Source organism: Notothenia rossii (genome assembly GCF_949606895.1).
Source record: "Notothenia rossii genome assembly, chromosome: 2".
NCBI lineage: Eukaryota > Metazoa > Chordata > Actinopteri > Perciformes > Nototheniidae > Notothenia > Notothenia rossii.
Genome location: NC_136904.1, coordinates 15,204,132 through 15,231,536, shown reverse-complemented (window position 1 = coordinate 15,231,536; position 27,405 = coordinate 15,204,132). Strand labels below are relative to the sequence as shown.

Below are 27,405 nucleotides of genomic sequence, written 5' to 3'. Positions count from 1 at the left end.
ACAATGGAGGATAACAAGGTGGGATAAGCCTGTTAAGCCTCCAGGATCCCCTCTGAAATTCTAGCTGGAGTCAAGCACAAGAATTTCAAAATGTATGTAATACAGTCACAATGCTGTATAATCTGTGGTCACTACAAGCAGCAGGCCACACATTAGGTTGCTTAGGTTCTTCCTGGTGACTGTCAGGAACTTTTAAAAAGGAGTTTGGAAAGGACTCGTCCAATATAATATATATGTTTTACTGTATCATAAATGTATGTGTTACTTTGTATATAAAACACAACATATATAACTCTTAAATGGGGCATTCTACCAAATTAGTGTAAAGTGCGGTCCTACAACAAGAAAAACTATTTAACAAAACAATTAAGTATTCAGACATAGATATTTATTAAGAATATGTTATGGTCTATTTAAACATAAGGCATTAAATGATATAGGGATAAGCTTAATATATACAAAAACATCATTTATAGGCTACTTTCTATTGGGATGTAGCTGTCCCCAACCCTGACATCTACATTTCAATTTCTGTAAATAACACTTAAAACATTTTATTTTATTTTGTTCAATGGTGTGTTTAGAAGATCTTTATGATTACATTCAAACAGAAGTTGGAATATTTAGATTTATTGTGGGTATCATTTTTTAATAAAAGAACTATACTAAAAGAATCATGTCCCCAGTTTTCATGTCACTACCGAAACACAAGGGGTTTTGGTCCAATGGCTGAGCCTGGTTTTTAGCCACACCCCTGCATTTTTGACGTGACACTGCATCCCTGTCCCTCATGGCTGAATGGTAAGTAGCTCGATCCCATACTTTTGATATAAATCTGTTCCAAAATCTGAAAACCGGCGTGTAACCGTAAGAATTGTCGCTACCGAGCACATATTATCTTCAATTAAGTAAACTTTTTCTGGGTTTTATGCAAAGTATTAGGTTTTTATGTGTGTAAACCTCTTCAAAGACGTGTATCTAGCCATGTACTCGCTAGAATTATTTAGTTATGCTCAATTTCAGCTAGAATCGTCACTACCGAAACAGTCACTACCGAAACATATGGTTAAGTTTCGGTACTTGACATGATCGTTTCGGTAGTGACAAAATGGAATGGTAAGCATTAAATTGAACTTTCATTACAAATTAAATTGCATTGATTTAATTGTGAAAACCCTCAATACATATTTGTTAAAATACTATTTAGAGAAGGGAAGTCAAAACAATCTTAACAGGTTAATATAATCCTTTTGTACTACAGTGTATTTACTATGTTTCGGTAGTGACCATTTTTTTAGAGGAAGAACATTCCAATACAGTCTGAAAATATGATATTGTGGTGCCGAAGAAAGGGAGTCAGAGGCGGTGTATTAAGAATGGAGTTCCAATCTTTATTATCCATTCATCTCCATTAGGTTAATACATGAACTGCTCTGTATCACAAGCTAGCAGGAATGGCAAGCTAAAGCAACAGGTGTTCCCACTAAAGGGTCTGTGTGGCAACACAATAAACAAGGTGAATTATGGTCCCACATGGTGTCACCACACAAGCCCCCCCAGAATTCACACATAAACAAAATCAGCATGGCGGGGAGGAACGATACGCCGACTCCTGAGCGCGGGAGTCGGAAAAGTGACTTCCGCCTGTGCGACCCCCGGAAGGGGAGGGACCAGAACGACAGGTCTTAAATCCGTAACAGGGGACGAGGCCGGGGGGCGGCCCCTTCGCGGAAGCCGAGCAAGCAACACCGGCTGGTCCAAGTCGAGGTGAGCAGCCTTCACCCGGTCGACCGAGACGTGCTCGGCCTTGCCACCCAGGTCGACCACCAGGTGCTTGTCCCCGTGCTCCAAGACCCGGAAAGGCCCATCGTAAGGGGGCTGCAGGGGGCCCTCTGTGCGCATCGTGCCGGATGAACACGTGCCCCGCCGAGCAGAGCTCTGCGGGAACCTGGGACACCTGCGTACCGTGCAGAGTAGTAGGGATCGGAGCAAAGGCCTCAGCGGCGTCCTGCAGGAAAGCCCGCTGGGCCGACGCCGACCAGGGAGCCGACACAGGCAGCCGTTGGAACTCTCAATGGCTGCCCGTAGACCATCTCAGACGTCGAAACGAGCGGGACCGCCTCCGGCCAACGGGTCGTCCTGTCCACCATGGTGAGGAGGTAGGAAAAGCCCTGAGAGGAGGGCAATGGACCAACCAGGTCGATGTTAACGTGGTCAAACCTCCTCTCAGGCACCAGGAAACGCTCCAAAGGGGCCTTCGTGTGGCGGTGCACCTTAGCGCGCTGACAAGCCACGCACTCACCAGCCCAAGTCCTCACGTCCTTTTTCAGCCCATGCCAGACGAACTTCGCGGCCACCAAGCGCACCGAAGGCTTAACGCCGGGGTGTGACAGTCCGTGCACAGCCTCGAACACAGGACGCCTCCAGCTGGCGGGAACGACTGGCCGCGACAGGCCCGTGGAGAAGTCACACAGGAGGGTAACGCCCGCGTTGCCGAACACCACGTCCTCCAAGCGCAGCCCCGCGCCCCCCACCTTCAGAGCCTTGACGCCGGGGTCTGTGACCTGGTCCGCCGCCATGCGATCATAGTCCAGGCCCAACTGGACGGTAGGCATGGGCGGTATCATTTTTTTCATACCGTCATACCTTGCTGACATCATACCGTGGTATACGGTATATGACGGTATCAGTCCCAATTTAAGGGGTAATTTCTCCCAAAAAAAAGTTTTTACTCACTATATCAACAGCCCCACCAAAGATATTTTCCACCAGCTGTCACTGACGGTATGACTTGGGTCGACTTGAGTGAGGTGGCATTCGGCGGCAAATAGATGTTTCGAACGGTATATTATATGTTCGGTGTAAAATGCAGCCCGAGCCGGTAGACGCTCGCAAAGTGCCGCGACGTGCGCGCAAGTGCAAAACAAGGGCTGCATACATGACACATTGTGCAAATGGCACATTTTGAGATCGGATACAGGACGCGTTTGTAGATGTCCGACGTTGTTTCCATAGTGAGCTAAGTTAACAATATATCATCATACATAAACATTTTCCGGGAGTAAATACTTGACTTATTGAATAAAGTTTGCTATATTCACTAACTAGTTTGGCAATATTATTCCGTGCATGTGTTAAAAACCTTATTTCTATTTGATTCATTGGATTACTCGCGTGAATGTTTAGCACGTAAATGCTTTCGTTTTTAAAACCGTCCGACCTCGACTACAAAACCATCAACCAGTTGCATAGGATAAAAAAATGTCAACACTCACTCACCCCGTCTTAAACATTCCCAAAGAAGTGCCTCTGTCTCTCGTTGTGCTGGATGAAGTCACTGGCGATGAGTAAACCAAAAATAGTCCCAAACAGGTGCAGAGGAATTTTTCTTTTTTACTAGTTGTCCGAGTTCGGGGCCGGCAAATGCTGCCGCCATCTTGCTCAGCTCAGCTCTGTGCTGAGCTCTGAGAGCGGGAAAGAAGGACTGCCCTCCCCTGCCCTCTGCTGGCGCGTGCTGTGCATTACAACCAATGTCATCCCTGTCAAAACTCCGTGTCAGTGTAATAGAATGAAACGCATCTATGATTTGGCGCACAGTCTGTGACGTCACGGTATTGAAAATCATACCGACGGTATTTCGAAATACCCTGGTATACCGTAATACCGTCATACCGCCCAAGCCTACTCGACGGCACCGATTACGACTCTGGAGAGGCAATCAGCAACCAGGTTCGACTTGCCAGCCACGTGCTTAATGTCTGTGGTGAACTCAGAGATGTAGGAAAGCTGCCGCTGCTGACGCGCCGACCAAGGCTCCGCCACTTTAGACATGGCGAAAGTGAGCGGCTTGTGGTCGACAAATGCCGTAAACTCCCGGCCTTCCAGCATGAAACGGAAGTGCCGCACGGCCAAATAAAGACCCAGGCGCTCACGGTCAAAAGCGCTGTACCTGCGTTCTCTGGGCGTCAGTTGGAAGCTGAAAAAGGCGAGCGGCTGCCAAGCGCCCTCCACCCACTGCTCATGCACTGCGCCGACCGCGTAGTCCGACGCGTCCGTTGTGATGGAGATGGGAGCCGTAGATGATGGGTGTGCCAGCAAAGCCGCCTGAGCCAACGCAGTCTTGACCCCAGCAAAAGCGACGTCCGCCTCTGGTGTCCAGTCGATCGCCTGGACGGGGGTCTTGCCTTTCAACGCTTCATACAGCGGCCGCGTGATGTGCGCGGAAGGTCACCATCCCCAGAAACTCACGGAGCGACCGGGCTGTGAGCGGGCGAGGAAAAGCCGCAACAGCCTCCACCTTCGCTGGCAGAGGAATCGCACCGCCCTTGGTGACGCGGTGCCCCAGGAAATCAATGTCGGACACACCGAATTGGCACTTTGCAGGATTGATGATTAATCCGTGTTCGTTGAACCGCGTGAAAAGGGCTCGGAGGTGGGACAGGTGCTCCTGCACTGAAGCGCTGGCGACGAGTATGTCGTCGAGGTAGACAAACACAAACGGCAGGTCCCGCAGCACCGAATCCATCAGGCTCTGGAACGTCTGAGCGGCATTCTTGAGCCCAAAAGGCATCCGCAGGAACTCAAAAAGTCCAAAAGGTGTTATCACTGCTGTCTTGGGAATCTCCAGAGGGTGCATGGGCACCTGGTGTTATCCACGCACCAGGTCCACCTTGGAAAACACTCCCGTACCGGCCAGATGCGCCGAAAAGTCCTGAATGTGCGGCACCGGATAGCGGTCAGGCGTAGTGGCGTCGTTGAGTCGGCGGTAATCCCCGCACGGGCGGAACCCGCCGTTCGGTTTGGGGACGACGTGCAGGGGGGAAGCCCAAGGACTGTCGGAGCGGCGGACAATGCCAAGGCGCTCCATGGTTGCGAACTCCGCCCTTGCCACAGCCAGCTTAGAAGGGTTCAACCGCCGGGCCCTGGCGTAGACAAGAGGCCCCTCGGTAGTGACGTGGTGCTCCACGCCATGCTTAGTGGTAAGCGCAGAGAAGGTGGGTAGCGACAGGTCCGGAAACTTGGCCAACAGTCTGAGAAACGTGTCTGCCCCCGACAGCGAGCCCGACAGCCCGTTGTACGCTGCGCTGCCAAGTGTGCACACAAGGGAAGAAAACGTTAAGGCATCAACCAAACGCCTATTCTTAACGTCCACTAAGAGTCCATGAGCACACAAAAAATCCGCTCCGAGGAGGGGAAAAGAAATGTCCGCTGTCACAAAATCCCAGCTGAAATGCTGTCCTCCGATGCACAAACACATAGGCCTCACGCCGTACGTGCGAATGGGACCGCCGTTAGCCGTCGTCAACCGCGGTCCGTGCCCACCACGGGCAATGTCTTCACTCGACACGGGAACTACGCTCCGTTGAGCGCCCGTGTCACACAGAAACAAGCCCCCTGAAACGCTGACGAAAAGGAGCCTGCCCGTGCCGCCGACGCTCAGGGCCACTACTGAGCGCCGGCCCCTCCGTTTCCCGGGGGTTTGTAGCTGCACGGAGCGATGCATTTCTTAGCCATTGTCCCGAAACGTGCGTGGTAAAAGCACTCTCCGGTGTCCCCACGCCGGCTCGAAACTTCCGTGTCCGGCCTCCGCCAAACTTTCTTGCCTACAGACGGGCCACTGAGCGTCGCGGCTAACGTCTCTGCATCGGGCTGTTGTGTAGCCAGGAAAAAACTTTCCGCTTCCTCAGCCAAGGCACAGGGCTCCGTGACAGGCGTGTTGGCCAGCGCCGTCTGGACCCGGGAAAGTAACTGACGCAGGAAAATCTCCGTGAATAAAATCCGGGGATCTTCGCCCCCTAGCAGATTTAGCATTTTCTCCATCAGCTGAGATGGCTTGCTGTCCCCTAGGCCTTGAATGTCAAGTATCTGGCGGGCCCTCTCCTTAGCAGATAAGCTAAATGTCTTAAGGAGAAGGGCCTCAATCGCCTCATATTTGCCATGGTGTGGGGGGTCAGTGATAAATCCAACCAACCTGGAAGACGTGGAGGTTCCCAGCGCTGCTACGACATGGTAGTATTTCAGGTCCCTGTCATGGACCTGCCGGCAGGCGAAGTGCGCCTCCACGTGTGCAAACCACGCCGCCGCGGCATTCTCCCAAAACTCCGGCAGCTTTACGAAAACATCGCAATTAGCTATGTTCATTGAGACTTCGGAAACTGTCTCGAAGCCGTCATGGTCACCAGTGTGGTGCCGAAGAAAGGGAGTCGGAGGCTGTGTATTAAGAATGGAGTTCCAATCTTTATTATCCATTCATCTCCATTAGGTTAATACATGAACTGATCTGTATCACAAGCTAGCAGGAATGGCAAGCTAAAGCAACAGGTGTTCCCACTAAAGGGTCCGTGTGGCAACACAATAAACAAGGTGAATTATGGTCTCACATGGTGTCACCACAATATACAAATGTATGGTTCTTTTACTAGATATGTGTAATTTAGATATGGTACAAAATATATATGGACAAAGTTTTTTGGGGGAAAAAAATACAACATTTCAAAACTGTTCCAACCTGACTTTGCACCAATTTCGTAGAATGGCCCAAATATGAGATTAATAGGGCTTATCAACAAAGTATTAGAAAATACTTTAAAATAATGAATCGTTTTACTTAACATTGTTTTACTTTTAAGCAAATCACCAAAAATGTGTTGGTTTCAGACCCTCAAATGAGAAATTGTTACTTGTTATTCTTGTATGTGTTGCATTAATGACTGGCTATATGTGACTGCATAATATTATAATATATATATATATATATAATTATAAACATAATATTTAAAAATGTTGAATTGGGCTCTAAAAAATTGTAATGGGGATGTCTCACAGTTTAATGTTTTCTCTTTAATAGGACAAATGAGAAAATTCAAAATAACTATTGGAAGAGCATAAAACCGTGAGATGATCCTCCTCTCTGGAGGTGCATGGAGGCAACACTTGGAGCCTCTATCCAATAACATCACCACTGGTTATATTTCGTGTTGGTGAGTCAGAGAGAGAAAAAAAAGGGGGCAATAAGTGAAATATATCAGTGAAATATCACCCGGACTTCAAAAAGTACAGTTGCTTCACGCCAAATAACATTTAAAAAAACACCTCCTGTTTTAGGCACATAACGGGACAGAGAGTACAATCTTACAATAGCAGCACCCTGGTGAGAATAAAAACAAGACATTATGCTGTTTACCAGAGCTGAATAACAGGTCAAAGTCGAAAAACAGCAACACTGTGTCTGTGCTTCACATCACAGCAATCAAACATCCGACCTTGACGCTCCACACAGTCAGAGCAAACACAGAGATCATCAGCGACTCTGGCAGGCAGGATGATGGATGAGCTCGGCCACATCTTCAATTCAACACAACAACACGGGCCGAGGGCTGAGTCACACTGCAGCTGGCTTGATCTTTCCTACCCAAGATCCTATACTATCATGGCTTTAATTAGAGTCTGGGGGCTCATTTTGTAGCTTTTTTGTTGATTTTTGAGCATCCACCTGAGTAGCTTCAGAACACAGTGCCCGCTTCAAGGGCCATTCCAGTGTCCTAAAAATAAAAGCAATTTCCATCATTACGATTAAGATTATTTTTTATCCTGACTTTCTCAAAGGTTACAATTGGTTTGATTAAATACTGAAAATGAACACATTTATACTCTCAGACCTACGTTCAGGTAGAATATGCTTGCATCATAATGTAACTGTAATTTCTGATATCTGGAGAAAAAATTACTAATAATGTATTTATTTTTTTCTGCATTTTGTAAACGATGCAATGAAATAATTTAGAAGCAATTATGTAACACTCTTTCAGCTGAGTAAAAAACAAACATCTAATTAAGCAAGTTAATTATGAGAGTTGCTCAAACAAAGAACTTTTAGAAGGGCATATCCTTATAGTATGCAAATTTAAAACCATAAAAACTGGCTTTGCAAAGGCTGTCTTATATAAGTGAATTAAGAAGTTAATGGGGAGGAGGTTTTGTTAGAAAGTAACACCAGAGGTGAGACATACAACTGGATATAGAACCTAATGGTGAGTGGAGGATGCTTCTGCTAATGTTTCTAATATCCCAGATAAAATACTTCAGAGTAATGGCAATTGCAAAATCAATGCATAATACATTCAGAAGTTGTTTTGGTGGAAGGAGCACAAAAACTTAGTTGGTTTTAAATTGTAATATTGCTTTTGTACATAATATACAAAAAGAGGTTGGCCACTGTGTGGTCCATGTAAATGAGAATCATCATCAGCAGTAAATGTTGTAGCATTATGGATAAAGATCTCTGCAGTTTAATATCTTGTGGTTATGGTCAGGGCCGTCCCTCCGCAAGGTGAGGCCCCACGCAGTCTGCGTGATCTTCCTGTAGGGAGGGACGGCCCTGGTTATGGGTAATGTACTTGTGCAGCTGAATGGGAACTATCAATATATTCTCTGCTTCAAGACATAAAGTACTAAACAAGAATACAAAGGGAACATGTTAGATTTAAAAAGGATTGGATTTTAAATAAGGGGTATGGGTATTCACAAAGACACAGGAGGAACAAAATTGCTTTTGGTAAATTATGAAGTAAACCTGCTAAGAAAAGTTTGGGGGCTGTGTGGCAGTCCAGTTAAGATTAAATGTTACGTTAGCTTCTAAAGTGAACAGGCAGCTATGATGCATGTTAAAACACCAACACAGATTGTTTCCTGAAAGCCAGCACACAACAACATCCCAATGGCTGGACAGATCAAGAATTAATACACCACTGCCATATATTTTTCAGCATGGACCTGATCAACTCTACAAAAAGCAGGAATTCTATGGCATTTGGTCCCCTTATCATGACAGAGAGTTTCAATGGTTTAATAATCAAATAGACTTACAGCAGAGGTAGCAGGAAATCCAAAACACAAGCGACAAGGCGGCCACATAGAAACAAGAAACTACTTCAACAACTTTAACAGGGAAAACACACGGATCAAATACACACAGACTAATCAAATAATGAAACACAGGTGTGGTAGGAAAAGGTGAAGGCAGGAAGCAGAACTAGACATGACACAAGATGACAGTGACTACCAAAATAAAGCACGAAACAAACTACAAACACAACTGGGACCATGACAGATCAAATCTGTCAAATTTGAACTACTATCGCCAGCTATACCTATAATGGTCAGCGTTGGTCAAAACAGGCAATGAACCAGAGCTGCATTAGCCTGCATAGCCTCAACGGCTTTTAAAGGAAACAAATTCAGGCTGGTACTCATCAGAAGAATGCCCAAAAGATAAAATACACCCAAAGCGCCATTACTTTTGAAGTGCAGGGTTAGAAAAGGGGAGGCATCACTTTTTTTGTATCAGAAGGTAATGGAAAGGAAAGGTAACTAAGAGATATTTTGCCTCCAGCTAAGAAACCTCCTCTGTGCTTCCACATCAACACTTGGACTGAGTTTCAAAGTTCAAAACTATAATGGATTCAATATACTATTCAATGATTTCTTTTCACTTTGTCAGAAAATGGAGCTCTCAGAGACTATAACTGAAAGAGCTTAATGCAGAGAACAGAGGATTTATTTTTCTAAATAATAAAACCGTCTACTTCAAGGTACTTAACTGATTCTCCTGGACACCGTTCAAGATGTGGGCCGGCAGTGTCAGAGTTCAGATGAGGCCGTCTGTTCTAGGAATGTCTTCTAATACAGATTTTCTTTTGCAGAAAGTCTGTTATTTCATACAACGCTTACAAGTGCTCATTTACATTTTGGATGAAGATTATACATCCACTCACAGAAGCACACTGTAGTGCTGTAGATAATATTAAGAGGATGGACGCCCCGAGGCAGCCACCTTTTCAGGAACAGCTTATCCAGCAAAGTATAGCTTCCTTTGAGAAGGTTTCTTTCAAAACGAGAATTAGGACACATCAGAACATATCAAAATATGACGAATATCTAATCTGAGATATCAATGGTTTCATATTATTAAATGTCCATCGTAAATGGCTTTCCTTGAGGAAATTCCAATGCATTTAGTTTTCCTTTTTGCAATTTATATCATGTCCACTTGTAATCTCTTGTTAATCCTAAACAAAATAAATCAGAGAAAATCAAGATATAGAGCTGGGATTTTAAGCTTTTAGATATCAGGTTTTACAAATATTTTAAACCTGTATAATATATGGCAAAAATATTTTAAAATCCTGGTATAAATTTATTTATTTTTGCCAGTAAATGAAAGATTAAAAGTTATCTTCCATTTGAATCTACCTAATTTCAACCATTGGCTGAACACTCTCTACTTACAACACTACTTTTAGGATTGGATATTTTCTCTCATACTTCTAATTTAATCTTGTGCAACTCGCTATTCAAGCTATGATGACATTCAGTACGCACATCTTAATGGGGGCCATCCATGACTCCTAACGGCGTCCACTGTCAAGGAGAGGGCTGTCTCCTAGGTGACGATGTTATTACTGAGATGTATGTATGAGGCACCATGGTCTAATACTATGGACAACCAATTGACCTTCACATAACGTGACATTGAGTTAGAAACACCCTCAGTCACAGTCTAAATTACATTTCACTGATATTGTGCAATAAAACTTTTAATTTGGTTTACATGTCGAATGTAAAACAGAGACATTCATCGTGCTTATGTCAGTTTGAGATCTTATGCCTTACTATATTTGCAGTTTGAAATATATTGATGCAAAACACTTGTTTAACTTTAGACCAATTGAACATCCAATTTAGGAGCTACATAATACATTTAAAAAAGCAATATGAAAAAAGTTATGTTTCCTCTCTGTAGCAGGTTACAAAGTGCAGAGAGTATAATCTTTTGACACAAATAGCATTCACACATGCATACGCACTACTGACGATAAACTAATAGGGTCTCCAAACTCTGAACCTTGCATAGACATTTAGGGAGGAGTTGGAGGATGTGTAAAGGTTTTGTTTGTGTGTATGCAAAAGGTTAGCTCTGTAGCAGCAGCAGAGCCACCCACACACTCAGATTATCCCAGTAATGAATTGGCCTGGGGGGGAGCAGCGCATCTGAATTTAAGACTTAAGGGGTTACTTCAGTGCACTAAAGTAAAGGAATAAATCAAACATGCTTCACAGTATGGATTTATCAATGTGCAGAAAAGTGAGTGCATTTTGTGTGTGTGTGAGTGTGAGTGCATTTTGTGTGAGTGTGAGTGTGAGTGTGTGTGTGTGTGTGTGTGTGTGTGTGTGTGTGTGTGTGTGTGTGTGTGTGTGTGTGTGTGTGTGTGTGTGTGTGTGTGTGTGTGATTAATGGATCTTCTCTGCTGAGCATCTTGCTGGTCACTGTGCAGAGGTTATAAAGGGGGATATATAAGGCTGGGCGGCCTTAATGCCCGTGTTGGTTTGCAGAGCGATGTTAAGCACTGAGGTCTTCACAGAGACTTGGCACGATCCTGGATTGTCAGAAAAAGGCATTCAATAGAGTGAATCTTATTCTGTGTGCTGATCTGGCGGCCATACTCTGCTTTAGGGTGAATCATGCACAGGTTGAAGGAGCTGACAGGATTGCATTGATTGAATTTGACTAAGAATCATTTCAGGTGACAAATGAACTGATTGACCCTCTGCAAACTACACACCTGTGCCAACCAACACAGTGAGGAAGAGCCTGCTGCACAGCTGATTGACTCAGATGAGGATGACCATAATGATGTGGACCCGGGGGGGCGGGGGGGGGGGTAGCTTGTTGCGTCAGGAAGGGTAGATTGAATTGTCCTAAAAGTCTTCAAAATATCCGGACACATTTTGAATGCAGCTGTTCCTATACTCATATACTCATAAACAAACTATTTTAGATTGAGCAAACATCATGTAGAATGGTTTATTTAGACATCTGTTACGCACAGTGCACATGATTCGATCTCAACTAATAGTACTCTATTAAGCACTGGGAAAATATGCCATGCAGACTGCATCTATACTGGTACAAGATATTTTTCTTACATGTGTGCAATCATTTAAATTACCTCCAAATGTAATACTAGTTAAAGCACTCAAAACTGCCTGTACTACATTCTGTCAATATAAAATCATCGAAGTCCTAAGAGAGCTTGATTACTGATGAATAAGATAGGGTTTAAAAACTGTTGATAATTTCCTGTATTGCTCTCCGAGTTCAGCTCGAGTACTCTTGATGCTTCACTGACGCTGTCATTCACTCTAAAACTGCTTCACTAAAGCTAGAAATCACAGAGCGACCCCCTGAATCTGTGATGTCACAGGGATTTAAAATCAAAAGCCTTTCTATAAAGACTGAGGGGAACGGAGATGTTTCAGAGACATAACATACTAAAAACAACCTCTCTGTGCCTGGGGCCAGGGACACTCCATGTGCTGAGTAAGTTGTGAGCAACGTCCAAGACTGACGCACTGATTTGACATTTTAAAATATTAAATATTTCTCTGCATTTGAAATATGGGTATATGGCAGGAAATTGTAATATCACATGTATACTGTAATGATGAAATAGATGGTAAAATTACTCCTCACACGTGACTCAAAACTCAACCTTTTATCATGGCGCGATTGTATTGTCAGTCACTCGAGGATGAATTATCCCGGCCTAGTCCAAATTCCTATACAATCCAATTAGAGCACACAAAAGAAGTACTTACATTTACATGACAATATAAAAAAGTGCTTTGATAGTTGCATTCATGAGAATTCTCACATTGAAAAACGGGGTCACAGATAACAATAGACCATTCATTGAACATTTTCTACATAAATGTTGACTGCATATAATGTAAAAAGAGGTTGTTCGCAGAGAAAGATTATTAACTAACTCTGAAGCTCTACACAGCCTTTTACTCATCTATTTTTTATTTGTTTTCAGTTTTAAAACAACAAATTAACTTTAGACAAATGCAAAGAACATGACATTTTGTGCCTGTCAATGTAATCCCATATACTGTATGTTGAAAATACTGCCATACATGTAATCAAAGTTTATAATCTAGAAAAACCTAATGTGGATGAAATCGATATCGGACAGTTTTAATAGAGACTAGTCGTATAATAATCGGCTGCTTCAACAAATATTTTCAACAAATTTGTAAAGTACAATGCAAACAGTTTTTACTCCAGGAAATGTTTCTATCCTAAAAAGTCCTTCCTTAAAAAGTCTGCATGTTTCGATTGCATTCTGACAATTTTAAAGATTCACTTCCGAGCAATCTTTCTACACTGCAACGCCTTTTCCCCAGGTAAAATGTTCAGTTTATGTTTCTACTGAAATTACTGATGTGTAACTTCTTGAAATCATTTGAAATGACCACAGTGGCTGAATGTCTTTTTACCATCCAAACTGTAATTATTGTCGAGTTCTATCATCCTTGAATTCGAAAGCCGGTCAAAATAGCTCTCACAAATTTCAATGTACAATGATTCAATCAAGAAACACACATGCTCAACACAAGACTAGATCAACTCAAAACAGAAGAAGAGCAAGCATTTTGACGTGATGTAGATCTGAAATGGTATTACATAAATTGGGTTTAACAAAAGTGAAGATGTGATTATACTGTCTTGTGGACATACTGTATGATCCAAGACAGACAGAAATGACCCAATACGGGCTAATGGTGAGCAGCTAACTATTTCCTGGAAGAAATTCCTCGATAAAGTCAACCTTTTTTAACCCTGTTTCCGCTAGAAGCACTTGCTTTTTGCAAACAAGCTCATATGAACCCACTGTACATCTAAACACAAACTGCAGACAAAGTTAGCTTGTGGATAGCTAGCAGGCTACACACCAAGACACTTGCCTTTTAAAAGGTAGTGCAACCAAATACAGAGTGTATATAGCAAATTGATTTTATGTACAGACAAAGGGAATAAATCATCAATATTGACTGAGTTGCTACAATACTGTTTCTGCTTGTAGGCCTATGTGTTGTCTAATTGTTTGTGTGCCAGGGTTCACGGTTTGCTAGCTTCTAAGAATGTAACATTTTAAAGGCTCAGTGTAATAAATGCCTTTGTATGTGTCTCACATTTCCTCCTTCAGTAGTTCAAAGGGATTAGCTCAAATGCCACAGTCCGAAGAGGCGTCTGTGTAAAATGGCCAATTCTACAGCTACCCTAAGCATCTAGGTTTAACTTTACAACAATAGTAGACGGAAAGTAAATATAATACAATGTCAGTGATACTATATTAAATGTGACTGATGACCCCATCTGTGAAGAGGAACATCTTCTCCTATCCATCCATCCTTTTGTTTCACTCATTTCCTCACAACAAAGATCCAAATCCTGGTCCGATTCAGCCTCATTTACTTGTAATTTACATTAAATTCACTTCTCCCATCAAACTACAGAAAATATCTTTAGTCCTTCAAACAAAAGCTACCAGAGCCAAGGTGTGTGGTCTATATATTATAGAGCAGCATCATGTAAATTACACTTGAAAAACGATGTAAAAGACCAAAGATTGTTTTAAAGGCCCAACATAGCGCTTTTTGAGCCTGACCCAACGCTTAGTGTATAACAACGCAAAATGTTTGCACCACTTGAGATTGATTAAGTATACCACACATGTTTCTCTAGAAGGAAGCCACTGAGTAAATTGTGTAAAATATTAAGATCACAATTTATGCTAAGGTTGGTTTTCAGGTTTGCACGATATAGCTAAACGTTTTAGTATTAAAGGTCACACAAGTGGATTTAGACATAGCAATCTTACAAATTGGGACAATTACTGCCTTTTTTTGGTCTTTTTTACTTGGGTCAGCCTAATTTGAAAGAGTCCTTCATTCATCATACAAAACAAGTTGTTTTGTTAATTCTTTCTAAATGATTAGGGTCAGTCTTCAGTAACAGGGAGATGCTCTTTAGAATCTGACATTTCTAAATATCCCAGAGAATCCGGCCTTTAATGTTGACTTGGTGCCGTGTGATGGGGTGTGATGAATGGTGGCCTTGTGAGGAGCAGTGTGGCGTCCCAATAAATCAGGCATCCTGCTGTCCGTTCTCAAGCAGGAGCAGAGCCAAGGTTTTGTCTACCATCAACCTGCACCAAAGAGGCAAAACACAGAGAGACTGACGGAAGTACAGAGAGGCGCAAAGGTACACAGAAATACTGGAGGGAAACACACACACACTAAACAGACATTATATTCCCTGATCGCACTGAACTATACAAGGGATAATACGAGGCAGATGGTCCGAGATACTCATTAGAAGCCTGTTTGCCTGTCCTATCGTCACATCTATGTGTGTAGAAGTGGTGCTTTTTTCTGCAGTGAGGGGCTGCACACCGTTTGCCTTTCTATAAGATCTGACAGAAACAAAGACATCTGTGATTGAAATACAGCGGATGGATAACAATGAATGTTATTTTACTCTTTTCCTGATTGCCAATAATAATAATATGTATTTTAATTATATAAAACTCTGCCCTTTTAGCATTTTAATTTCAGATACTCAAGTTCTTGCTTGATGTTGAATAGACCTCTCACAGTTTCTCTGTTAAAAACATCACCACAGCATGCTAAAAAAAACAGATGGAAGACTGAGTAGAATATAAACATTGCTTTTTTATCACTGGTTTTGTAAATTGACTTTTCTATTTGATATATTTGTTCACAAAGACAAACGTTTGCTTCATGACTGAGTGCAAATCAAACGAAGACTCAGCTGTAGCTCCACCTGAGGAGACACCATCTATCTATCCATCGTGTGCACACACATGCACATACATCTTAAGCCCTCCTGACAAGCTTTACCCGCAACATAATTAACTGCTGCACGCTGAATCACTGCAATGAGGTGAAACGAGGGAAATAAACAGATATCGTGTCCCCTGTGTGGTCCTGCAAAGCCAGAGCTCAGACAGGCAGGTCATCAGACCAAGGGTGAGTCAATGTTGCAGTTTTTAAAAAACAATTCCTGGAAGTCCTTTTAACATTAACCCTAGTGACAGCCCTTAAAAGGCAAATCTAGACACAGGGGAAAAAAACAGCAAGATACTGAACCACACAAAACAAGAAGGCAAACAGCAATGGCTGTGATGTGGAGCTCACCGTTCGATTGACGCACGTTAACAGCTATTTAAGGGCTAAAAGCCCGAGACTGAATTGCAAAGAGGAAATGGCTTTCAGTTTTACTGTGAAGTCTATTTTCAATGAATTCCTAAGCAGAAAGTGATGACTGGCATCAGTTCAGGGATAGCTTCTCATACTGCGAAAGGTCTATGAGGTTAACCCCTGTCAAAACCAAGATATCAGTACTCATAAGCAATGGGCAGGTTTGTGGTAGTAAGAGTAAACACAGCTGATGTCAGAAGACAGTTGTTTGATTGTGGAAAGACCAAAGATGGCTTTGCTTAGCTCTCTCTTCTGGGTGTCCCCCAGCTGCTGCTGAGCATCATTTCTCCAGCTGTGTTAATAAGAAAGCCACAAATGAGATAAGAAATCCTCCAAGTGTTTTAAAGATCAATCTCACTGAATGAAAAGGCTTCATATAGGATCCCCACACTACATTCTGCACTATGTTGAAGGGTTATGGAGGGGGAAAGGTTCATGTTGAACAGAAAATGTCGTTTCTATAGTAATCACATATTGTATTGGGTTCACACATTATGAGGAGGAAGCTGTGATTCAGGGTATTTAGTTGACAACAACTGGGGATTTATTCAGTAAACCATGACATTGGAATTCAAGCCAGATGTTATAGTAATGAGATTGTGAAGAGATATAAAGGAGGAGGAGTATAAACTTCAACTTCCAAATGTATAATTGATCACTTATGATTTATTGTCTAAACTGGTAATCATATTGTTGGATTTTTTTAAGCTCGAAGCCACCCTGAAGTCCAATATGATGGATATAAAAAACAACCTGAAAGGCAATTGTTCCCACCCAAAGGCATTTTGTGTTGTATGTTTAATATCGGAGAGAAGGCCTTCTGGTCATCACTATATTCATTGTCATTGCTGAGTATCAATCCAATACAACTGCGGTTTCTTTTCAAAATGTAGTATGGCTCATTGCATAGGATCCAATGGAATCTTTTTGTATGTAAGGTAATATGAGGCCCGTTGTAGCTGTGGCACTAACAAAATTAATTAGTGGCCCGCTGTCACTGAATCAATGTATGGAGGAGACACATCATTTCACAATGGCGTGGAAAAAGAAACAACCTTTGCGTATCGGTCACATCATGGCCGATATCTGATCCACTTAATAAGGGCAGTTTGTGTACAGAGTCTGCTGTAGTGCATCGGAATGGGAGCATCTAACTGAATAATGTTTCCCATTATAGATCCATATAGGAACCATGAAAGGGGGAGATTTTGAATAAGCCAAAGCTTAAAAATAGCATTCTTATAATTACTGAGCTATATAGATTTTATTTCAAAGATGAGGCAGAGGTCCGTGTGTGCTCAGTTAAGAACTGGTGCCATACTAGATACACAAAAAAATACACATTGTGACGGGAGTAATCCAGGATAATCCTTTGGAGTAAGGAGTACATCCTCCATGTTTCTAACATTACTAAGAGACAGCCTATTGTAAACACTCACATCCTTAAAGTAGGTTTAAATAATATGCTGCCTGGCACAATACATTGCAATATATTAAAATGCAAGCCTTTAAATCGTGACAGTCTAAATATTGTAATACTAGATTTTTGCACAGCCCAACTGTCATTGTCAGTAGACCTCTTATTGAAAACAAACCCTGTCTAAGTGCACAGTTTTGTTTTCCTAGAATCTGAAGCAAGTGAATAATAAAAGTAGGCCACTGTAATGTCTCTTCAATCAACATAATGTAATGTATAGCTCAGGTGCTGCGGCTGCTGGGCTTGTGTGTTTAAGAATGGATGTGCTGACTGTGAGCAGGAGGAGGTGGATATGGGAGGAGGGAGGAGGAGACTGCTACTGTAGCAGTGCATCAGCAGAGGTGAGACTACAGCCACTAGATCAGTGTGCAGACTGGAGGGAGGTGATGGAGCTACTGTTGGACATGCACACACTTATGTCTTGCCTAGAGCCTCGTTTTGTTCCGTTTCTAATACCAAAGCCATCTACATTGAGGGAATGTACAAAGATACATGTGGGGGAAAAAGGTAATGCAGCCAAATCAGTGCACATGCTGTCTTTTGCAGTCAAGCTTTTCTTTAAGCATTCATGTTTGAAGCTATGTCGGCCAACCTTACTCCAGCTGCCTCTCATGCCGCCAGAGACACACAGACCTCCAGTGGGCTACAGTATGTGTGTCATTAGTGCTGACCCAGATGCTCTGAAACACTGACTGCCCTGTGACTGCATTGCATTCCCAGAATAAAACTCCCTTTAGCTCATTACACACAATATAGGAACACAAAGGCTAATAACCTCTCACATGGAAATGCAACCAACATGAAATGCCTATTACAGAACAAGGGGGCAGTGAAGTTGGGAGGAGAGACAAAGTTGGGGTTTAGAAAGCTCACAATGGGTCCAGCTGCAGAGGAGAAGCAGAGGTATGTGCAGTGCAATCTGATGAGACAAAAGAGTTGTCTGGCGTCAGGTGGAAAGATTATTAGGCTACATGGAGGTGTATTGCATACAAGCAAACCCTGCATGGACCAGATTCAGCACAATGTCTCACACAACATATTATGTCAGTGCAGTCAGTAGGGGGGATTAATCCTGAATAATAGCTGTTTGTTTGTTTGGATGGATGTACTCCCTGACTGCGCAAATGTCAATGCAATAACAGCCTTCTCCATGTCATATAATCATAAGAGCAATGGTGTATGGACCTCTAGTTACATTTGTCTTTGTTACAAATGATAAAGCAAGCTAACCAGCCATATGCATATTGCAGCCTCTATGTGGATGGTGCACCCGGCAGCAATACATGTGCAGATTACAAAACGCTGCCTGTGTGTAACAAAATACCAATTTCCCTCCCAAACATATACCTTAACTCGTCACAATAGATGTTTCTTGGAATATGGATGTGACAGAGGTGAATGCATCACGTCAGCCTGTGTTTTGTCGGAGCAGCTCGGTGCTGTGCTTACCCTCTGCGGCCAAAGCGCACCGGACAAGAAGTGAAAGCATCCCCACAGATAGTAGACAGTTCGCAAGCATCCCCGCTGCTCCGGCTCGCCGCTCGGTCCTCGAACACCTCCTCTCTCCTCCAGCATTCCTCCTCCGCGGCGAGCTCCCACCGGGATCGGCTCCCCGGGCTTCCAATACTTCGGGATGACCTGTCCGCCCACTGCTCAAACCGGGAGCCATATCCAGTGGATAAGTTGCTGAAGTTTCGGTCGTAAATAATACATTGGATCAATCCTCGTGCGTGGACGGGAAACACATCGGTCCCGCGGTCTCGTGGTGGTGTCCAGGGCTGGAGGGGGCACTCGGCGATGAAGGGAAATTAAGAAACGCGCCCTATCGCTCCGCTGCGCTCGGTCCACCCATCATCACCGAGTGGCGCAGGGAGGCGCGCACACTTTGCCAAAGGTTTGACATTTAGCTGTCGTCGGTGAACTGACTCATACAGACCTGCTCCACACGGATAATATGACTGTGGCTGTGCTCCGGTGACGTTTAGCCCCACATTTAAAGGATATGGACGCTGCTTGGTCATTGATAAAGGCTAACACCCCCCTGGTCAAACTGAGCAAATTAGCCTCTCTGCTGTTAATTGTCGGGGGAAAGTCAAAGCGAGCAGCCTGCAGGATGACCTCTGCTGGGGGGACCGGGACCCCAACATGTCAGCTTGTAAGGTGGATTAATGTTAACAACAGAGAATTTACAATTTTCCTTTGTTCCACAAATATTATGTAGCATGATTACAATGTCTTACCTAAGGGCTACAAAAAAAGCTAACTGAAAATTATGTAGTCAAATAAACTGTAGGCTGTAGTACTGCCGTACCGCCACAAGATGGCAGCCGTAACCCAGATACTATAATATACTATACTACAAATTATATAAGCAAATAGAAAATCATGCAAAGCCCATTGATCTAGAGTACAACACAAACAACATATGTTGTTGTATAGTGTAGGCTATTACCATATCAAATACAAAAAAACATTACAAATATATATTTATACTGTTAGCATGTAATCCAGTCAACTGTAAAGTGCTCGTACATATGAGTAATTTGAGATATTGCGATAAAGTCGGTTTAACGGCTATTTTGGATTATATTGCAAAATCTCCAACGGAAGATGGAGTTTTATAAGGTATAATGAGCTTTGAAACTATTACATTTCCATTCATTATTTTTTCGAGTAAAATCACTAGCTCATTAAATCCATTATTTGATTGACATAATTTAGAAGATCACTGAATCCTTAATATTTAATTGAACCATGCTAAATTAACCAATATTCCCAGGTTTCATATTCTGCTTGTCTTATTTTATATCTGTAATGGCTGCCAGTACTGTCATTTCAAATGTAAGATGTGTTCATTATTATGTTACAGACACATGGATTGGCCAATTAATCCTCAAATGTTTAACAATTTAAAATACAATAAACACCATAAAATAAACAATTGCCTGCCTTTGTTCTTGTTCAAATGAGTTTGAAAACCACTGCAGTAAGATGTGACAGAGTTACTAATCAGCACCAGAGAATCACCTTAATAAATACAATAATGGGGGGAAAAAAGTCAAAAAGAGCTGCATCAATAGATTTTTTTTAATTCAAAGTGAATCTTAACAATAATACACCATAACGTCTTTTTTTGACACTCACCAAAAGAGTCACCTGGAAAACCCGCTTAATGTGACAAAGTAGAGAAGGCTTGGTCACACCTAAATCACTGAGAACTAGAGGAAACACTATCGCAAACTGTAAAGAGACATCACATCCATAGAGTTAGTTTTCCCAGTCCTCATACTGTAAATATTGCACAGTGCAATTGCTACATGGCAAACTAGTGTAGCACAAATTAAAAAAGCTAAATTAAACCAAAACAAAAATAAACAAAGCCACAAAAAAAATCTACAGGTATTAAAACAGTAACAGTTCAGATTTCATAATCAAGTCTATTCGATAAGCAATCTAAATAGATGATTCCATAACTTGCAGTGTGAATTAACTCTGAAATTGATACAGATGACCAGAAAAATAAAAGCTTGAGCAAAACAAATCTGATCAAATCAAAGAGTAACACAGTAGTACATTTAGACCAATACAGACCCTGAATTAACATCTCTAAAAGATTTGTTTACTGATATCAAAGTCATAACATTTGACAAATGACTGTTGAATCTGTGAAATTATACATGAGTCCTCAAAAAGAAAAATCAAAAAAAAATATCCAAGGTGTCAATTGTGTGGAAAATTAAACAGTTTCAATATTTCTCTCCTTTTGCATCCATTCTTTTCTCTAACAAGTATGGGAGAGTTTATGCAGGCGCATTGCTGGTGAATACCTTTGGAGGAATCAACACACAGATTACATTTCACATGCTTATTATTGGGGAACTATTTCAAGCACTAATCTGCCAAGTTCATGCCTTGTCGTCATAAGCTTTCTTTCCCAGATTCGATACTGGATAATGATCAGTAAAGCGTACAGGTAAGAAAAAAAGCTATCAAAATACATACAACCATATCGATGTCAGTCTTTAAATGTGGAGTATTACACTCATGACTGACTGTACAGAGAAACCACAATTATCTCCTTCACAGAGCAGATCCCACACAGAATAAACATCCAGAAAAGACTGGACATAAAGCACGCTCTTCGGCTTTTAAAGGCCAGTGTTGTTAACTGTGCTCTGGTTACTCCCGCTCTGCCACAACTTGTACGATGGAAAAGCTGCTCTGAGCAGACAGTTTCGAGGCAGACAAAGTGAAGCAACGCAGGTGAGCATGCAAGCTAATGTAAAGCATGGAGATTATCTAAGAACACTTGGTGGTGCAATGACCGCACAATGTAGAGTATTGCATCTGCTGTTCAGCCAGAGTGACTATCCAAAGATCGTTGAGTGTCATTCAAAGTGTATTTGCTTTTTATCACAGAGAGGCTTTGGTGACGGCTATCTGAAACAAGAGGAGCGCCACAATCATGCACATGTCTACAAGCGGATCAGAGGATGTGGTTTTTGTTCTGTTTCTTATTCCTGGTTGCGCGGCCATTCAAACACTGTCTACTCCATATGGTAATGGGCTGAGTGGATTCTATGCCTTCCTCCTCATGTAAGAGGTGAGGAATCACCATTTGAATTCTCACTTTCTGAAGCTCAAGGCACATACACAGTGCTGCTCACACCGTCTCAATTTCGGTATAACAATGGCCACAGTTTTGCATTGACATACCATCATTTTGATATGAGACACTCATAAAGGGGAGAGCGATCCAAACACAAGGCCGTTTAGAATAGCAGAATAACAAAGTGTGAAACTGATATTCTAGCCAGATATAACATTGAACAGTTAACACATTGCAATTCATATTTCAAATCAATTAAACAAGTTTTAAAACATTATTTTGGAACAGAAACATTGGGCTAAATTTATGTTTTGGACACAGAACCCCAAAACCTTATACAAGCCTTACTACCTGCATGAGTGCTAAGTGGAGAGTGTGTTTGTGGAAACATTACAGAAGCTTTTCAATGACCATAATGGATTTGTCTTCTGGCATCTCACAGTGCTCCTGTTACACGCAAAAGAGTACTGGTAGTATACTGGTAGTATATATAAGCACAATGAAAAAGTTAAATCAATCCTGCAAGCTACAGCTTTAGATGTGTACAAAACGTCAATATGAAAACATACAAAAATTAAGTTACATAGATACATCATTTATATGCAGTGATGAGCCCGAAAGGTTAATAAGGATAAAATACTGATGCAAAACACACACCCCGAGAAACAACAAATGCAACTAATGTTCATCATCAGCAATACAGTAGTTACAATGACACTCCAAATATGAACGCAAAACACAAAAATCAAAACCACTTCTATTTCAGATAATTAGGGACCTATACAGAAATAGCAACGCTAGGTTTAAACTCAGAGAAATCACCTAATTTCACAGCTATCGAAGTGGCAATCATCATATAGCAGCTTATCTATGATACATTCAAGAAAGAAATGACACGACTTATTAATTGCCCAAAAAGCTAGACAAAACCTCTGCCGATTTTTTAAATACCATTTTTTGTTTTTTTGTTTTAATTTAACCCCATTCTACGACTACAGTTTATTTGAGGTTTATGCAAACAGAATAGCTACCTTGCTCAGGAAGTGAATTACAGTCTTTGGTGCTGCACAAGCAACTTCATTTGAAAATAAAAGACAACAAAGAAACACACACATAACTAGTCAAATGAACAGATAAAATGCACACACAGCATATCTACATATATATATCTCTATATATATATATATAGAGATATATATATATATCTATATATATATATATATCTCTATATATATATATATAGAGATATATATATATATCTATATATATATAGACTGGTGCTACCATCATATATATGTATATATCCTCCCTGACGGAATGTATAAAATAAGCAGTCGACACCAAGAAGCCTCAAGCCATTAACGAATGGTATAATGTAAAGGGGAAAAGTTAACTGTCACACATGCATAAATGAGCAAATTGCACACAATTAACTCAAACCTTATCAAGCATCTGTACTAAATAGTCTAGCTCTATAATATATGTCCATATATGCGTGTATATCAAATACTGCATGGTTTGCTCAGGCTCAGAAAATTCCATACCATGAATTCTTTCGCATTTTTTCCTTACCTAATCAAAGCCATGCCCACCACACTTCTAAACATCTAATAACCAAAGTGAAAACACTCAAAATGAAAATACGAAGACGTAAAAGAAAACTAATCAACGACTATTTCGATTGTATTGCAGTTTCAAATAACAGTAGAAATACTGTTTGTAATAATAGTTTCACTAAATAGAAAGTGATTATCAAATATTAAGCAATACTCAGTACTTGCACTTTGTACACTAGTTCATTTGAGGAAAAGGGAGAACGAAGAGAAAAACGGTTTTAATGAAACGTTAAGCATTCGCAACAGCAAAGCATGCTGCTCTTCTTGTAAGAACAGAAAGGTAACTCACTACACGCTGAGATACACACCGAGTCCAAAAGATAAGCACCGCTATCCGCGATACATCACATCCATGCAGGCTATGCATGGACATATACACGTGTGCATATATATACTCACACATAGGATGCATCGACTGATTGGAATTTCAAGTGCTGCAGTCCAGTACATTAATAATCATGTATATAGTCATATATAAGTAGTAACATTAAAAACCCCAAATATGTAAGGCACTATGGCTGGGGACAGTTATACAATGCAGCGAGTCTTGTGACACAAACAATAAGAGCAACGTCTATGCTTCTTTCCGTTTACATTTTTGCTCATGCAAGACCACATGCAGCGTGAGGAACAACCCTATATAAATCGGTTAATTGACTTGACATTGCTAACACCAAAAGACACCGTAAAGGTACAAATACTTCAAACGCAGTACAACATACACTGTGGACGACGTGTGCATCTGTGTCGATCTAGAACTAGAGACTGGGATGGCTTTACAAATATGGATGTGTCTTGCACACGTAAGAAGGCAATATAGAAAAATAGCTGGGATCAGGGGTGCAAAGTCTAACTATTTAACACCACCCCAATTATTTTACCTGTTTTGAGGAGTATTCGTAGAAGATCCAATGCAAAGATATATATCAAATGTGCAAAACACATTAAGTGTGAGTTTACTACTCATTCATTCTTTCATTCGATCATTCATACATTGTTTCCTTCTTAATTTTTGCCCAAATCATCTCCACCATTGGAACTCTTTTCCTTTTTTTTTTTTTTTTTAAAGCTCAAAGTTCAATTACACCCAAGTCTACATGTTTCAAAAAATAGCTTGCTCTCTTTGTGGTTGTGCCATGGTTTTGGAAATGAAACCCATGTTGTTTAAGATAACCCTAGCCCTCGGGTGGTATAAAGGGTACCTGGGCAGCCCCGCTCACATGTAGGGGTACTGGTTGATTTTGGTGGGACTGAGGGGGAAACTGGCGTATGCGGGCGAGGCGATGTAGGAGTGCTGGGGGAAGAGAGGCTTGAATTGGCCCTGGGGGTGCAAGGTGGGGGAGGGCAGCAGTCGGGTGTTGATGCCCACAGTGACCTGATGCACGATGCCTGCCGGGTGGGAGATGCTGTAGGTGGGCTGCATGATGGGGCGGGAGGCTACAGGGGACGCCAGCAGGTGGGCCACGGGCGCAGCCGTGACCAGAGGGCCAGACGGGGGGTAAGACAGTAAGGTGGGCTGGGTGTGTGGGTGGCCCCCAAGGTGGGGGTGGGGCCCCGTATTGTGGTTTGGGCTGCTGTGGGACAGGGTGAATGTGTGCCCATGCATGGTGGGGGGGATATAGGCCTGTGGTCTCCGGTGGGCGAAGTTGCCATTCCATTCCTGGTGGCAGGAACCGAAATGCTGCATCTGAAGGAGAGAGCATCCGGCTGATCAGTATCACCATCTTTATCACTTACATTCCTTTCCCTTTCTTTAAGAGCCACTAGATGCTGCTGTCTGTCCACATTTGTATATCGTCTTTTATCAGTCGTTAACAATCCTCATACTGTTCAAACCATTACGGAGCTCTACTATTTAGTTGTTTTACTAGAAATGCATTAAATAAAGCAGTATTAGAATAAAATGCCCTCAGCCCCTAAACACAAACCCTTCTTATTCTTTTTTTAATTCTTTATTTATTTGGGGTCACATTATAGTACAAGTACAGTTTTTCAAATCATATATTTTTAGAGACCCGAAGAAAAAACCCTTCTTATTCAACAAAATCTACTGTGGCAGATGAGTCTAGTTCCACTTAGAGCAGGGGTGTCAAACTCAATTTCTTCGCGGGCCACATCAGCATTATGGTTGCACTCAAAAGGGCCGGTTGTAATTTTAAGACTATATATCAAAATACATATATCAATATTTCATATATATAAAATAATGTTATTACCTCTGCAGTGGATTATTATCGGATAGGGTAATAACTTCATAATTAACTACGTCTGAAAGCAGAAGTCTAGGGCAAATCATTGCAAGTCTCTTCACTGAGAATGTTACAAAATTATTTTGAAAAAAATCAAATTCTGAGAAAAAGGCAAATTCTAAGAAAAAATGAATATTTTGAAGAAAGTAAGTCAAATTCTGAGAAAAAAGTCAAATTTGAGATGCATTGTGGGACATGTAGTTTATGGGCAACGTGCTTCTGTAAATCGGCATGTAACCGTATAATAAACATATTATATTCTTTGCAAGCTCTTGAGGGGCCGCATTAAATGAAGTCGCGGGCCGGATTTGGCCCCCGGGCCTTGAGTTTGACACCCCTGACTTAGAGCATTAAGTGTGCTCTCGGACGCTGCTACGCTATCAAGAGCAAATATTTGCAATTCAAAATGTGCTCTTTTATCACTTAAATGTATAAAGTGTAGTCACAAGCACTTAAGTAATTGTGTTGCGGGTACAGTTTACCAACTTCTTTACATTGCAGAAAAAAGGGGTAGATGCAGGATACAATGACTTGAATTAATTAAAAAGGTATTTTCCACAAGCATCCACTAGCAGTTGTGTTTATTGGAACACCCTGTCCACAGCATTACCTCTGCCACTTATTAGAAAGTTATTCTTATGAAAATAAAATAAATCTTTTGTCCATACAGATGCTTATACTGTTTGTTCTACTTGTTTGGTTTTCCCAATGTCGGTCTACAGCCAACAACCCTCATCTATTAAGATGTGAAAAGTATAGGTTTACGTTCCTTTGTGTATATGCATGTGTATGTGTGTGCATATGCTGACCTGCCCAAAGCCTATAGGCTGCTGTTGCTGGGGCTGGAATGCAGGGGGGATCTTCTGCGGCCGGTTGAGGAGGGGAGTGGAGTGGAGATGCTGGCGCCCAGGGTGGCCTCGCCCTCTGGACTGGCATGACGACTCTAAGACTGAGGGCAGGAGGTCATGTGAAGAAGGACGTACAGAGCAAGAGATGACATGCGTTAATTCAGACAATTTGATGTCCCACTATTTATATCACAGCGTAAATAAGGGCAGGCAAAAGGCAGAAAAGAAGCAACCAGGGTTTGATCCAACTACAACTGCAGAAAAGTCAACGTGTGTGGCAGGAGGCTTTGCAGGCTTATCACTGATTCCAGCTGTGTTTGATCACATCCAAACCTTTAAAAATGATGGCACCTGTCCTCTGAATATCGTCTAGGTGATAATAAATAGATGTGTTTGTGGGGATCTGGGAGGAGTTGGTAACTAAGCTTGTTCATAGAGCTTATAGTGGGGTCAGACCATCAGCTATAAATACACCTGG

At 41.8% G+C, this 27,405-nt stretch overlaps 2 protein-coding genes across 2 annotated transcripts in view; both read right to left on the bottom strand.

The window, feature by feature from the left end:
• The window catches only part of kiaa1549lb (KIAA1549-like b), a 64,783-nt gene extending 44,269 nt beyond the window's left edge, over positions 1 to 20,514 (bottom strand). Inside the window, exon 1 of the mRNA XM_079667207.1 lies at positions 19,055 to 20,514. Coding sequence (XP_079523333.1) covers positions 19,055 to 19,274 — 220 coding nt within the window. The 5' untranslated portion in view covers positions 19,275 to 20,514. The remainder of the gene's footprint in view (positions 1 to 19,054) is intronic.
• A 160-nt stretch (positions 20,515 to 20,674) lies between these two features.
• The window catches only part of hipk3b (homeodomain interacting protein kinase 3b), a 38,175-nt gene continuing 31,444 nt past the window's right edge, over positions 20,675 to 27,405 (bottom strand). The window contains 2 exon segments of the mRNA XM_079667209.1: positions 20,675 to 25,517; positions 26,889 to 27,028. Coding sequence (XP_079523335.1) covers positions 25,047 to 25,517; positions 26,889 to 27,028 — 611 coding nt within the window. The 3' untranslated portion in view covers positions 20,675 to 25,046.